The sequence below is a fragment of the Pelobates fuscus genome, chromosome 7, assembly GCF_036172605.1.
Source record: "Pelobates fuscus isolate aPelFus1 chromosome 7, aPelFus1.pri, whole genome shotgun sequence".
NCBI lineage: Eukaryota > Metazoa > Chordata > Amphibia > Anura > Pelobatidae > Pelobates > Pelobates fuscus.
Genome location: NC_086323.1, coordinates 104273703 through 104290070, shown reverse-complemented (window position 1 = coordinate 104290070; position 16368 = coordinate 104273703). Strand labels below are relative to the sequence as shown.

The following is a 16368-nucleotide window of genomic DNA, read 5'->3' as shown; positions in this document are numbered from 1 at the left end:
GATTAGTGGAGGAGAGATATATCTGGGTGTCATCAGCGTACAGGTGGTAGCAGAATCCAAAGGCATAAATGAGTTTGCCAGGCAGGGCAGTATAAAGAGGGAACAGAAGGGGACCAATAACCGATCTTTGAGGCATTCCAACCGAGACAGGACGAAAAGGAGACACTGAACAAACGTTGGGAGTGAGAGGAGGAGTACCACGAGAGGACAGTGTCACATAGACCGAGGGATTGAAGGGTTTGAAGATGGAGGACAAGATCAACAGTGTCAAAGGCAGCAAAGAGGTGAAGAAGAATTGGTATGGAGTAGGGGCCTTTTGATTTAGCTGTGATTAGGTAATTTGTAACTTTAGTCAAAGCAGTCTTATTAGAGTGGAGGGGGCGGAAGCCTGATTGAAGAGGGTCGAAGAGAGAGAGAATTAAATAAGCAATACAAAAGAGGTAAAGACAAGACACCTACTGTCCAGGTGCGGTTGAGAGGGAGACGAGCAAAAGGGGGAGAATTATTTCCTTTATTGTTTAATCTCACGTTGCATGCAAAGCTATCTGCTAAAAGGCATTAGTACAGCCAATATTGCCCACGATTTAAAAAAACAACTTTGACTATTTCACCTCTGGGGCATACTGACTGTGTACAATGTATACAACATAAACGGTATCAGCACCTATTGTAAGCTAGTAATATATATTTAGGGGTTAAATGGTTGTTATTTTTTTTTACATGGATTGCCCCTCTAAGCATTTCAATAAACCACTGTCAATGAAAAATAAAGCATTTTTTTTTTTTTTTATTATTGTCATTTAAAAGGGTTTGGAAGTGAGTGGTGCAGTTTATCTGTCTCTATAAATTACTGTGTATAAGATCTTACAGTATTATAATTATACAGTAATAGAATTGGTAAACGATAACACAACGGTGCACTTCCACCCCACGTTAATGTTTACACGTTTCAGTCGTGGGATGTCTAGTGTGTGACTTCCTGTGTGCCTCCTGCTGGTTACTGGTTTCCTCCAATCTGAAAACGTCATGAGCAAGATGGCGGCGTCCATAAAGGAGACCACGTTTGCTGCTCCAGCTGGCTACATAGGTAATAATCTCATTATTCTGAGGCTGTAATAATAATTATAATAATAGTATAATATATACCGGTAAGGAATTTAACGACGATATCACGTAGTAAAGAAATTCGTATGCATTCAGAAGCAGTGATGCAGTTTATGCTGTAAAAGCCCTGTTATTTATAAATAAGTGTTTATTTAGCACAAACAGGCAATCGATGGCATTACTCTGTAAACACAACGGTGGTAATCATATAGTGTTAACGATGAAATAAGTAATTATATTTTATTAGTGTACATGCCAACGGGACTTATAAAAATAATCGTCTGTTTGTGTATTTACTACAACAAACCCCACACTGCAACAGGTATTTGATTAAGTGGATTCTATCATTATTTATTTATGTTTTTGTTTGTTTTTTGAGAACCCAGTCATTGGTGTATGTCCCCAATGTTACATAAACATGCAAGGGGATTATTTACTAAACAGTGAATTTCAAAACCAATTTGCAAAATGTAGATCAAAAAACTAATATTTGTGTAGTGTGTATATAATGAATGCAGTGTGTTTGTGTAGTGTGTATAGTGAATGTGGTGTGTGTGTAGTGTACATAAAGTGAATGCAGTGTGTGTAGTGTACATAAAGTGAATGCAGTGTGTGTGTGTAGTGTACATAAAGTGAATGCAGTGTGTGTGTGTGTGTAGTGTACATAAAGTGAATGCAGTGTGTGTAGTGTACATAAAGTGAATGCAGTGTGTGTGTGTGTGTAGTGTACATAAAGTGAATGCAGTGTGTGTGTGTAGTGTACATAAAGTGAATGCAGTGTGTGTGTGTGTGTGTGTGTGTAGTGTACATAAAGTGAATGCAGTGTGTGTGTGTAGTGTACATAAAGTGAATGCAGTGTGTGTGTGTGTAGTGTACATAAAGTGAATGCAGTGTGTGTGTGTGTAGTGTACATAAAGTGAATGCAGTGTGTGTGTGTAGTGTACATAAAGTGAATGCAGTGTGTGTGTGTGTAGTGTACATAAAGTGAATGCAGTGTGTGTGTAGTGTACATAAAGTGAATGCAGTGTGTGTAGTGTACATAAAGTGAATGCAGTGTGTGTAGTGTACGTAAAGTGAATGCAGTGTGTGTGTAGTGTACGTAAAGTGAATGCAGTGTTTGTATAGTGTGTGTATGTAATGAATGCAGAGTGTGTGTGTATATAATGAATACAGTGTGTAGTGTGTGTGTATATAATGCTCACACTACACACTGCATTATATACACACACACTACATTATATACACACTACACACTCAGCATTATAAACAGTGTGTAGTGTGTGTATATAATGCAGAGTGTGTATGTGTTGCTGAAGGGATGTGTTTTGTGTAAAATGGGTGGGGAGAAAGGCATTTTTCTTTATTTAAATGTTTAATATTTATAGGTTTCATTTACATTTTTTATATTTATAGGTTTTATTTAAATTTTTAGTCCCCCCTCCCTGCTTGTTACCTGGCTAGAGAGGGGGCTATGGCATTCCCTGGTGGTCCAGTGGTATGGGGGGACCGGCAGCAAGCTGTTACTTACTTTTCCAGCAGCTCCTTCAGGTCCCCAGTGTAAATTTTGCGGTCTGCGTGCCGTGCGGAGCGTTGCCATGGTTTACACAGGGAGCTGCAGGAGCTGCTGGAAAGGTAAGTAACAACTTGCTGCCGGTCCCTTCAGGACCGCCAGGCTTGTAATGAGCCCGGCGGTTATGGTATGTATTATCGGCAATATCGGTATCTATATTGGCCGATACCGATATTGCCGAAAATACCTAATATCGGTATAATCGATAATCGGTCGATCCCTAATTAAGACCTTCCCTCCCTTCATGCAAAAAATATTTTTAAAAAAGCCCAAACTTACTTTTTTTCCACTGCCGAAGCCAAGTTCCCCCCTTAGCCTAATCTTCGTTGACTGATCTTATTCTCCCTCACGAGAGGTGTTGGAGGTTGGACTGCACATATAGACTCTAGGCACCATGACCACTTCAAATCACTGACGTGGTCATGGTGATTGCAGTAACTCTTTAAGTTCTCTCTCATTGGTGCTATTAATTTTTAAACCACCATGCTTTTTCAACTTCCGGTGGCTTCACCTGCCTGGAACTGTTGTCACAAATTTACTTTCATGCATATATAAATGGGTCTATCAAAGAGCCCATAAGACCAGAGTACATACAGCAGACAGTTATCTTTGATTTGTCTCACATATGTCTTGTGCTTTGGGTGAAATAAGTACAACCGAAGGCGTCACCACCTACCGTTTTATTATCCATAAGTAATTTTCCTATTTTTTTAAAGTAGTAAAGTAATATCTTAAAAATTTAAATACATTCTTTGTTTTTTTTGCTAGCCATTCCAGTAAAATTTTCAGAGGAGAGACGTGCATATCATTGCTTGTATGCTAAGGAGCATAAAGTGAGAGACCAATTGGACAAAACTCACCCTTTGAACCGGACCCTGTTTGTTATTAATGTCCCACCATATTGCACAGAGGTAAGAGCTAAAGGCTATATTTTCTTTGCTTGATCAGAAGCTGTTGTACTACATGCATCTTTTTAATGCTCTTAAAGCAGGACTTGACAAATGTTCTTGGTATCTGGGAGCTAAAAATGTTAGGAGCTATGTTTTTCAATGTCAAAAATATAATTCTTAAAGGGACACTATAGTCACGAGAATCACTACAGCTTAATTTGGTTGTTCTGAGGTCTAAAGCCTGTCTGTGCAGGCTTTTCAATGTAAACACTGTCTTTTTAGACAAAAGGCCATGATTACATTGCTGCCTAATAGCACCTCTCGTGGCAGTCACTCAGACAGCCTCTAGAGATGCTTCCTGGGTCAGTGCTGCATAATGTGCAGAATATACGTTCAATGTCTTTACACTCTGCATGGAGGCGCTTAATGCATCCTATAGGGATGCAATTGATTCAATGCATCACTATGAGGAGATGTTTATTTGCGCAGCGTGGCATTTTGCAACGCTTGCACAATAATCTCCCAGTGCTTTCCTATAAGGTGGAAGCATTGGAGTGGCTGAGATCATCAACATTGATGAACTCAGCCGTGGAGATGGTGCGAGACCAGCGCGGCGTGGGGGAAAAAAGCAGAGTGAAAACACCTTTCCCATGTGATTGGAGGGGGACAGGTTACCTAAACAGACACACACTCACTGATACACATTTTCACATACACTTACAAAGTATTTGTTTTATTTAAATGTGTCCACCCAGCCTCCCTAACTTTTGGGAAAGCTGGAGTGGATGCTGGGGGTCCAGTGGGGCTGCGCTGATCATCTTCCTGCTCAGCCCTTGCACGCTGTTTAGTATCTTGTAATACATTTTTTATTGGACTAACAGAATTTTTAATGACAAGCTTTCTGGAGAACCTCCCTTTCTCAAGTCTGGAGCATTTCTGAGCAAGAAGACACATAGAATTCAAAGTTGAGTTGTGATACTGGGGTTAAAGCGACATGCAGATAAGACACAGCACATGCAGATAAGATGAGTGCAGATAAGACACAGGTTTGATAAAAAAAAAGACAACATTCTTGCTGAGGGTCATAAATATCTTTCTGAAGATCAGAGTGAGGGGAGAGGGAGAAAAAACAAATAAACAAGCAGACAGTGCAGAGGATGGTACACTTTATACATAAACACACACAAATCTATGTATATGCAAACGCATAAACACATGAACATATACATACACGTAAACACCTATACATATATGCACATTAACTCATACTCAAATATAAATGCACAGTCACATATATAAGCATACATGCATACAAGTATGGCAAAGCATAGGTCTACGCATTGTACTTCTATATTGATAGAATAAACATATAGGAATGCGTTTTGAAGTGTTGATACATATGACAGAACAGTAAGATAATGTGTTCATGTAAAGGGAGTGTTCATGTAAAGTGTTGGTAGTGGGACAGGAAACCCAAATCAATATTTAGTCATCTATTCTTGCTGTTAAACAATTTGATCATTCTGGTTTCAAAAGTTTTTCTTTCTTGGGTATTTTTAAAACCCCACTTCAGTACTTTGATTTTTAGGTCCTACATTGAGTGGCCAGGCTGGGTAAAGTGGTGTCCCACTGGAGTAAAGAAGGATCCTTCTTTGCGGTGTTTAATGGAGTGTCTGCATATTCATTCTGCCATTTAATTGCTGGGAGGTTTCCCCAATGTAGCATCCTAGGTGGCATTTGGTGCATTGAATCATGTATACCACATTGCTGGATGTGCAGGAGTATGATCCTTTAATGCTGTAGGTTTTATTGTTATGTGTGGCTGTGTTGTCTGTGCATATGTGCCGACCCAGTTTGCAGCGAGGTTTTTTGCATTGACTGGTCCCGTTTTCTTTATTCTTACCATCAGTGGGCAGCTTCCTGTTGATTAATTTTTGTTGGAGGTTTGGTGGTTGTCTGAAGGCCAAAATGGGTGTTTCAGAGAAAATGTTTTTCAGAGTCTCGTCTTCTGTTAACATTGGTTGTAGGTCTTTGATGATTTTCCGTATTTCCTCGAGCTGGGTTGTAGGTGACCACAAGTGGCACTCGAGTAGATATATTTTTTTCTCTCTGTATGTGGAGTTTTTACAGAAGAGTTGATTTGTTTGGTAATAGTCTTTGGTTTGTAGCCTTTCTGTCTCATAGATTGGGAGAGTACATTTAGATGGGAATTATTGTCATTAGGATCAGAGCATATGTGATGGTACCTAGTGGCTTGGCTGTAGATGATGCCCTGTTTAGTATGGGAGGGGTGGAAGCTGGAGCTGTGAAGGTAACTGCACCTGTCTGTGGGTTTTCTGTAAACCGAGGTGTGGATTGTTACATGTCGCAGTGGTGTCCAGAAAATTCACATATCTAGTGGAATATTCCATTTTTAGTTTGATGGATGGAATGTGTTAAAAGAGTCATGGAACTGTATCAGTTTTTCTTTGCTTTCTGTCCAAATTATGAAGATATCATCGATATAGCGATAATATTTGTATGGTTTGGTGTGTTATATTTCTAGGAATCGCTGTTCATGATCTGCCATAAACAGATTAGCAAATTGGGGTGCCATCTTAGTGCCCATAGCAGTGCCCATGGTTTGTAGGTAAACCTCATTGTTAAAACTGAAATAGTTATGTGTGAGGTTGAATAGTGCCAGTTCTGTGATAATTCGGGGTCTTTTGGTTGTCGGCATAAGAGAAAAAATGGAAGCAAGCATTGATGCCATCTGTATGTGGAATTTTATAATTTTTTGTTTAGTTACTTTAGGATTTTTTGGCATCATAAGCTTTTTAGTGGTTATGGTGTTGGGAGTATTCCTTTAACCCCTTAAGGACCAAACTTCTGGAATAAAATGGAATCATGACATGTCACACATGTCATGTGTCCTTAAGGGGTTAAAGTAAATCTTTACTTGCAATTGCTCCTATATACAATGCATACACCATATATCACAAATATGCATGTTATATTCAGTGTAACAGATAAAAATGAGCTCACTTTTCCTCTGTTCCAGTGTAGCTTCATGGTTGTTACTCTCCAAGTAACACCCACCACCTAGCCATCCGCAGCTTTGCATGCGCTCCGCTCGTTGACTTCTTTGATCTGCCCTGCTTGGTGCGCAGCCCCAAGCAGGGCGAATCTTGTCTGTGATTCCAATAAGTGGGCTTTTTTTCCAGCATTGCAGCGTTGGAACTAACGAACATCATGTCACTCCATTCCTATATTCCATAGCCAGCACTAGAATCAGCTAAGGAGATTCCATCGCATCCACAGCACATGCAACCTCTGTGGGCGATTTTTCTGTTCTTCCTTGTCAATCAATGCCTTGGCACGCCAAGCAGCTGGGAGAAAAATCAATTTTTAAATAGGGTTTTCTCCTAATTTATACATTTGCTAGCACAATGTATAGATAAAATCTTCTGCTTAAGCTAGTGAGCATTAGTTGTTAGTTGAGGCTTGACGGTTTCCCATTAATTTTAAAAGTACTTGCAGCTCTTTTCAAGCAACTGATGCTTATTGACTATTATACGATATGTGTTTCTGCATTTTGGGGGATGGCATTATAGGTTAAACCTCTGCAGTGTGACATTATTCATACAATATTACAATCTGCATCCTTTTAGAAATGTTTAGCACAGATCTTCAGTTCCTGTGGTGCTGTGAATTCTGTAGAACTTCAGGAAAACCCAGGACCTTCCGAGAAGAAACATACGCAGTCTAGATATTTTGATCGTAAAATTCCAAAGGTAACAATGAAAGTTGGTTTTCTTTATCCCTCCTTTTTTTCTTATTTTTTTTTTTTGTGCTTTATAATTGATCTTTCAACTAATCCTGCTCTTCTGCCTGAAATAAACAATTTCCCTCTTCCTTTCCTCCCCAACTACACCTCAAACACATGTCCATATTTTCTCCTGTCTCAACTGCTAAAATGTCTTATTTGTGTTCCTCTCATCCAGCTGCCTCACTTGCATAATATCAGTTCCTTATGTGATGATCCATATTCTCCAAGCTTCGCATTTTCTTAAGAATATCAACCTTGGCGTGCAAATCCTTCCTTGTCAGGATTACTAAACTTTTGTTTTTGTCACTCACTACTTACTCATTTATCACACGCTTATTACTTTTTACTTCTTTCACTTGCATAATGTTTCCCCAGCTGCTCCTGAACCTTAGCACTCCCCTTTCCCCAATAATAATATAATATGAAAAAATTGTTAAGTGTATTCAGAAATGCTTCTGGAGTATTGTGGTATATTATTTATAACCCTTCTATGGCATTATTTTCACATAATACACAATTCACTGTGTGTGTGTATTTCTTGTATTAAAATCTTTTCCTTTTTTTAAATTTAGGGCTTTAAAGTTGCTTATGTTGTGTATAAAAATCAGATTGGACTTCGAGAGTTGAAATTGCTGAACTTTAAAAAGCCATACGTACTGTCAGGAAACCTTCGCACTGTAAAAACTGGAATACATAGTGAGTATAATCGTGCTTTTCTCCAAAGAATGACTTGGATACAACAAGATAAGCATTAGGAAGTAGAATACTGTTGTACTTGTGGATTATTGCCCAGTGCTTCTGAAAAATGTGGGAGTAGCAACAGCCTGTATAACTGCTGAATGCTATCACTGGAAGAGGAATGACCTTTTAAAAAATTATTTCAAAGTCATCTTTTAAGATAAATAATATGGGTTATTCACTTAGCAGTGACTTTGGATTTGCGGGCTGTCTTCAATTTATTTTTTTTCAATACAGCGTTAAACACCAAAAACGCTTCATGTTTTGTTTTTTGTCTCATTTTTGAAAAATAATTTTATATCAAAACAACTAGATGGCTTCACCATCCTGGGACCTTTTATTTAACTTCATGCCATACTGATAGGGATTTTTATTGCGGAGTAGGTAATTAACATCAATGCTAAAGTATATTAAAGGGTTTACTTCAACCTACCTTGACCAGCTATGCTTTTATAAGTGGTCGGAGTTTGTGTGTAAAGCGTTTCAAGCAGAAGATATACAGAGATGCTTGAACGTCTGTGCCGTGGTCCAGTTGCATCCCTGGTAGCCTGGGTGCCTAATATCAATTCTGTGCAAAAAAAATGTGTTTTTCGTTTGTGCACACAGCGTGCAGGCAACAGATGTAATAGGCAAGAGGTAGTGCATATCTCTCCCCCCTTCTTTTATTTAAATAAACTCTATGGCATTAGGAATAGATATCTGATTAAAATACACAAGTTTTACTCTGTGTTTTTGGAGGAAGCACGTCTAGTGGTTGTCAGAGGTCATTGAGGTGAAGTGGTTTTGTTGCTTATAGTCTGCTAAATTTACCCTCCCTCCCTTATCTTGGCTCGCTCTGAGCTCATGAATGGTTCAATCTAATACTTCTTTATGAGAAGCATTTGATTGGATCACGAGAGGGCACTGGTGACATTGGACAGAAGCGTAGAATCCAGCTAAGGCAGCATCGTCTACCACTAGATTCCAAACAAGTGTATTGCTCTTTTATAGGGTTTGTTAGGGGTGGATATACATAATAGGTCCCAAAACGGCCTTATGAAGAAAAAAAAAAAAAGTGGTTCACAGAAACCCTTTAATGTTTACTCTGACTTTGTGCCCTGGAGGATTTCCTTGTTGTGGTCACAGTCTAAAGTGAAGGGTGCTGAAGTCTTTCCTTTGGAATTTTCTCAAGTGAAGGGATTCTAATTGATGATTAGGAATAATGAGACATTAAAGTATGTATTTGTTTTACTCTGAACCAGAAAAAAATCAAAACCTGTGTCACTATATCAAACTGTAACATTCTCCCAAACATCACAATCAGAACAAGGTGACATATGTCCCCCATAAAGTGCAAGATACACTTGCTATAGGAATATATGTGATGGAGAACGAGAGAACCACAAGTAAAACCCCTTTACAACTGGCGCAAGTATACACAATTTCTTTTTACAAATTTGTCATTTTAAAAAACATTTTTTTTTATTCACAATAACATGTATGTTTTAAGCATTTTTAAAGCTGACACTTTTCCCCATATGATTTCTTTTCTCTTGTTCATTCAAATTTGACATCTGTATTGTATTTTGGGTTAATAACTTTTAAATGTTTAATAGTTTGATATACTTCTTTTTGGAGTACTTATACTGAGGTTTTACGGTCTCCTAATATTCACAAATAGTTTTTGGATTTTTATTTATTTTTTGTTTTTGTAGGGTGAGAGTAAATAGATTTCCTTTCATCTGCAATTGTACTTTTTGTTCAGTTAATATTGCACCAGGTTGTCATTGAAAGCATTTTCAATAACTTTAATGAACTCATCTTATTCACGTTTCACTACAATGTTTTTTTTTTTTTTTTCCCAGAGTGGATAGAGGATTATGAAGCATCACTTACTGATATTACTGATCTGCAAACTGAAATAGATGACTTTATGAAGGAATATGATAAGAGGATGGAAGAGGTAAGTCTCATATTTTTTATAGTTTTTATTGCAATGCATTTTCTTAGGCTCTCCCTATGCCAAAAGGGTAATCCAGGCATGGACCCTTTGCTTACTGTGCCTAGAGGGTATCAGCTACACCTTGCTGATGAGGCCCAGCGAAGGCAAAACAATTGTCCAGGGCAGCTGTTTCTCTCGTACAGAGACAACTTGCCAGCATTTCAGATGTGGACTGCCCTTATGGGTGGGACCAGTCTGAGATGCAAATGGTATAGGTTCTCTCTGTCATGGCACAAGTGAACAAAACACTTGTAAAACCTAAGCGGGGATTAACTGAAGGACAAGCTACTGCATTTTTCTAACCTCTTGCCTGTTCTCAGAATTTTTATATTTTCTTATTTTTGTTGCAAGTCAGAGTGGACAACCCAAAAACTGTTTTTTTCCTTTTTATTCCGACTGGTGGCTGAATTGAAAAACCTACCTTATTCATTCTTTTCATTCAGCAAATAAATATTACTGCATCAGGCTGAAGTTGTTTTGGTACTTATACTAACACTTTAGTTCATTGACATACCGGAATATGTGGCTAGACAAATAGCACAGGTTTGAATTGTATTTATTGCACAGGAAGAAAAAAAAGCAGAGGAAGAAGAGGGTGTTCCAGATGAGGATGGATGGGTGAAAGTGACAAGAAAAGGCCGTCGCCCTGGGTTGGCACGGACAGAGGCAGTAAATCTTCGGGTAATGGAGATGGAGAAGAAAAAACGGGCGCAGAAAGAGCTGTTGAACTTCTATTCTTGGCAACACCGTGACGGCAAAAGAGAGCGTGAGTGTCAATTAGTGAATGTAACATAATTTAGAACCATTCTGTAAAGTACATATCTTAATAGTTTAAATGTGAGGTGCCCTCTAAAAACATACTTCTGAAATGATAAAGTATTATTCAGAAAGGGGAGGAGGGGAAATAATTATTATTTTTTTTTTTTTAGAATTTCCATGGGTTTAGTTAAATTAAATTAAAGCTCCAAGTGAATATATCATTTTAGTGTAAAAATATTTTCTTGGTGTGGCTAGGACTCTCTTGTACTGTATTGAAGCTACTGAGTCCATGTGTAAAATTGATTTTTGTGTGTCCATTTATTTGACTTGAACTTTGATCAGGATTCTTCTGCTGTTCTCGCCAGTACTAGTGGACCATCCTCACCAGTGGATTCTATTAATCCTGCAATGCTTTGCAAAGATCCACTTAATCACTCCTACACAGATTTTCATGTTCGTTAGATATAAATGTATGTTTCCTTTTTTTGGCAGGACATTTTTTTCAGCCATTTTTCTCATACAGTCACTTGCACCTTTGTCACTCCTTTATTAGCCTGGGTAATCATATCCAAGGATCCCATTGTAGCCGGTCTCTACATAACTATGATAATCATTTTTACCCTTGCCAATTTTTTCCTGTAGTGACTGGCCATGGAACATCACCCTTTCTTTTCTATATATGCTAGTGTTTTTCCTCAACTGTTCTTTTTTCCTACTTTTTTGTGTGTGTCCTGTGCTGCTATGGAGTGGTTTTACCAGTGCAGTGCTAAAAGGTGGTTACTTTGGGCAAAAGCTTTTCTGTGATATTTGCCAGCAAACTAGGAGAGTGGTCTTGCATCCTTTGTATACTTAGCAGGGAGTTTGCAGACTATATGAATCCATAGATTGCTTAGGGGGTATAAAATCAAATAAGAAGCTAAGGTGTGGAAAGCAAGTTAAATAGTAGAGAGGGCAAATGTTTGGAGGAGATGAAGAAATATGCTGAAAGTGGATTCAAATAATGTTTTAGAGTGGTGGCAAGGACTGCTCCCTGCCCAGTCCTCAAGGAATACAAACAGTCCAGGATTTTACATATTTCCCAATTCTGTTTCTTGGGGATACTTCCAAAATCTGGACTGTTGGTGTAATTTAAACGATTACTCCACACATCAGAACCTGTTGTGGCTATAATGTTTGGTGCTCGGAGCACCCGGGGCAGTTCCTCTGTAATGGGGAAAACCATTTAGCAACATTTTGCCCTCTTACCTGGTTGTTACCTATTGTTATTTTGTTTGTTTTTATTGTGCATATAGAGGTATCAAAAACAGACATACATGATTGCATTATTGTCAATACCATGGTGAGACCATCGCATAGAATAATTACAAGTATACTTTTGCCAGACATGTATGTGTGAAAGATTAAAGGGACACTCTTGACTCCCTAAAACACCTTAGCTTAAAGGTACTCTCCCCAGTACCAGGAAAACATATTAGTTTTCCTGGCAGTGCAGGACCCTGCAGTGTCCCCCACCATCCCATGTTGCTGGGTCAGGTGCTGGGTCCTTCGGTGCTGGGTCAGGCTCTGCCTACTCTCCTCCCGGCAGGGGAGACCTAATGCGCATTATTCAGTGCTTTCCTATGGGGATTCCGGCAATGCTGGATGTCCTCATTCATAGTGTGAGGACGTCCAGCATCGTTTTAACCCTGCAAGGTAATTATTGCAGTTTATAAAAACTGCAATAATTACACTTGCAGAGTTAAGGGTGGTGGGAGTTGGCACCCAGATCTCTCCAATGGGCAAAAGTGGTCTGGGTGCCTGGAGTGTCTCTTTAAAGCTGAAAAGCTTTATGTTCGAAGAGTGTCCTTTTTTTCCATTTTGGAAATAGTGCCGATATCAATAGAAATGAACACTTTTATAAATTATACTGGTTACACCCACTGGGCTTTTCAAGCAGGCATGTCCTGTTATTTCCTGGTTTGAATAGCTTATTTGCACTGAACTCAAGAGGCAGCAATTGCCCCGAGCACCTGCCATGCAAAGACTTCTCATTGAGCTGCATTGGGAAGTCTGTGACTGTACAGTCAAAGTCTGGGCGGGGTTGGAAGGGGATGGTTTGCAAAGGTAGCAACCGATCTGTAGTTTTTGCAAGCTGTTTTAAGATATAACACCAATAAAAAAAATAATAATAATAATTTGAGGTATATGTACTAAACAATAATTGTGTATTTTGTATTTGGGCAGTGGAGTGTCTCTTTAGGATACAAAGCTATAGGTTGCTTGCATGCTGCAATGCCCAATTTAAAAACTCATTTTAAGAAATCAATAGATCTGTTATGTAGTGCTTAATCAGGGTCGTATAGTACATGTAAAATAAAATTGGGAAATAGCAATAGTGCTATAGATCTATATGCACTTATCCATCGGGAGTATAATTGCTATTTGAATTTTTTTCTGTGCATGTGGTATGGGGGTTTTCACCTAAACATCGCTCCACTGCTTGAAATTTGATCTGAGATGTGGTGAAGGGTGTCCATCCAATTGTGTAGCTGAATTATCATCAAAGCCTTTCAATTTTGATTATTATTCTTATGAGAGACACTAGGCTCTTTTTTCCTATTTAAAACCTAGTTGTCTCTTAGCGCTCTGATATCTCAAACTAGTAATGTATACTGCTTTAGAATTAACTAAATAATTAGATTTTATAATCTCACGTTTTGCTTTTAGACCTTGCTGAGCTCCGTAAGAAATTTGAGGAGGATAAACAGAAGATTGCACTGATGCGTGCACAGAGAAAATTTCGACCTTACTGACCTTACAACCAGTTGATGACATTCCTACAGTTTACGTTAAAGTAGCATGTTGCAGTCCTACTTCACCTGTACATAAAATATAGCCATTATCTCTATCTGGTGACTTGTATCCGTTTATACCCAACTGAAATGGTGAAGACTGTTTACCACTGGCATCTTTCAAATAATTGGTAATAAATGCATTATTTTTTTTATTTACAATATGTGTTTTAGTCCAGCAAGTATTTAAATGATCAGTAATGCCTAAATATCGGTTGCTTTTTACACCGAGGTACACTCAAATCATAGATATAGGCTCTAAGTTTAGCCTGTTAAACATTAACTGCTGAAGATTCACTTCATTTCAAACCAGGTTGCAGACCACCAATAGTCCATGATTTATTGACATCCCGACTGGAATACAAGTGAGTAATTTGCCAATCCTGGACCACTGCAGTTTGACTTGTTTGTGAACCACTATTTGTAAGAAAGTGGTTAATGAGGAGAAAAATCTTGGTTGGTTTCATAAATCTCTGTTCCAACTAGTTTTACAGGTTTATGTATATGTTTGGAATTCAAAGTGGATATCAAATTGTAGGTCAAATAACCCAACAGGAATCATTAGGCAGCCACTAAAGTGTGAAAGAAATATGAAGTAAATAGTAAACTTTATAACAATGGAAGTCAATTTAAAAGTTCATGTAGTTGTATCCCCATGTACAGTTTCATTATTATTTGGAATTTAAATGGTCTAATCTTAGCTTCGCCCAGTTTAAAGGGACACTGTAGGCACCCAGACCACTTCAGCTCCTTGAAGTGGTCTGTGTGCAGTGTCCCCTTTTCACTTATGTTTACATTGCAGCACTAAGTCAGCCTCTGGTGGCTGTCTACCAGACAGCCATTAGAGGACTTCCTGGATGGAAACGGACCTTATCTGAGGGTCCGGTATCAGACGCTGGCCAGCCTCAAGCTCTGCATGAGGACACCCAGCGTCCTATTTTATTTTTTTTGCCCCATAGGAAAGCACTGATTCAATGCTTTTCTCTGGGGAGGTCTAATGCGCTCACCGCAGGCGGCGGAGCGTTGTCCCAGCGCCGAGGTACATCGGCTCTGGGATAAGGTAAGTAAAGGATTTTTAACCCCTTATTTACTGGGGGAGCGATAGTGCCAGGAATACAGCTTTATATTCCTGGCACTTAAAAGTGTCCCTTTAATGTTTTATGTGCAATTTCTTTGATTGTGTGTTATGTACCCATACCGAACAAGAATGGTGTAGTAAGATTGCCATATTTAATTTATTTTACAAGTGCAAAAAAAAAAAAAAAACTAGGAAAGTTTGATACAATGCAATTAAAGATAAAAACATGTTTAAATATGTCTGATTCAGGTTAGAGGTTGGAGTAGAGATGTGATGTTTTTAGTAACTGGTGATTTATAATTTCGGCCACTTTCTCTGGTTCATTCATATGCACATGGTGGCTTCCATCCACGACAGATAGTTGAAAGCGCTAGGTAGAAATGTAAAACAAAATAGATTAACAATTTTTACAGAGCCTATAAAAATCAACCTATGCATTTTACATCCCAAAAAGTGTTTTTTGTGCATAGATGCGTTCTGCAGTGTGACGAGTGTATTCATTGCTATTTGTGAGAAACTACAATGTTTACATATTTTTCTGTGCCTCTGGTGGCTTTTTTTTTTTTTTTTAATTCTTTATTTTATTTGTGCAAAGGTGAAACACGTGGTTTAGCACTGCCACAACAGCAGGTGCAACTCGGTGATATACATAAGATAACATATGGCAGTAGAGATTAACATTGCACATTTTTTTTAAAAGGTAAATTAGCAAACAGGTTTATGTCTAAATCGTTAATAAATGAGAGATATGCATATATATTAATACAAGCTAGGCGCAAGCTGGGGGACTATAATTGTCAGTAGTTTAGTTAGGGCGCTTATACAGTCGCTTTTCTAAGCTTAGTAGTTTAGTTAGGGCGCTTATACAGTCGCTTTTCTGAGATTAGTAGTTTAGTTAGGGCGCTTAGACAGTTGTTTATCTGAGATTAGTAGTTTAGTTAGGGCGCTTATACAGTCGCTTATCTGAAATTAGTAATTTAGTTAGGGCGCTTATACAGTCGCTTGTCTGAGCTTAGTAGTTTAGGTAGGGCGCTTATACAGTCGCTTTTTTTGAGCTTAGTAGTTTAGTTAGATCGCTTATACAGTCGCATTGTTAGTAGCAAGTTACATTGCAGCATCATAAGTTAGCATAAAGGGGGTCAGCAAAAGTGTGAATCAAATTGCAGTTTTACAATGCTAGAGACATCTCTTACATGGCTGCGTCTAGCTAGTTGCATGGGAAGATACATGCTTTAACTGTTAACTTAAGTTGGACAAACAGGTATATACAGCGCTCAGCTATATCGATCAAGAGGGCAACTTAAAGAACAAGGGAAAGTTCTGTAGGTGAGTAAGTCCCAACTTGTAGGTGGTGGGCCTTCCCTGGTAGGTGAGTGTGTCATCAGCCCACTCCCAGTGCCGGAAAGCACAAGTCCAGTGCGTTTAAGGTCCTAATGTCCATGCCTGTCATAGTGTTATGCGGGGGTTCATTCCCAGCAGCATCGGCTCGATAAGCGCGATCATAGTCGGGCCTTCCCGGCTGGCCTTGTTGGATCTTTGTCGCTGCTTGTGTAAACCCGCGTAGGTAGGGACGGTGGTTCTTCAGGGTTCTCTCGTGGAGCTGTGGCTG

At 38.8% G+C, this 16368-nt stretch overlaps 2 protein-coding genes across 2 annotated transcripts in view; one reads left to right on the top strand and one right to left on the bottom strand.

Annotated features, from left to right (window-relative positions):
- Window positions 1-1015: 1015 nt before the first annotated feature.
- On the top strand, window positions 1016-13843 carry RRP7A (ribosomal RNA processing 7 homolog A). Its single transcript, XM_063426347.1, has 7 exons — window positions 1016-1087; window positions 3443-3585; window positions 7215-7337; window positions 7945-8068; window positions 9955-10052; window positions 10659-10857; window positions 13557-13843. The coding sequence occupies exons 1-7, from the start codon at window positions 1027-1029 to the stop codon at window positions 13640-13642; spliced, it is 834 nt and encodes a 277-aa protein (XP_063282417.1). The 5' UTR covers window positions 1016-1026; the 3' UTR covers window positions 13643-13843.
- A 1054-nt stretch (window positions 13844-14897) lies between these two features.
- SERHL2 (serine hydrolase like 2) overlaps window positions 14898-16368 on the bottom strand; it is a 53789-nt gene continuing 52318 nt past the window's right edge. The window contains exon 13 of the mRNA XM_063426340.1: window positions 14898-15129. Coding sequence (XP_063282410.1) covers window positions 15010-15129 — 120 coding nt within the window. The 3' untranslated portion in view covers window positions 14898-15009. The remainder of the gene's footprint in view (window positions 15130-16368) is intronic.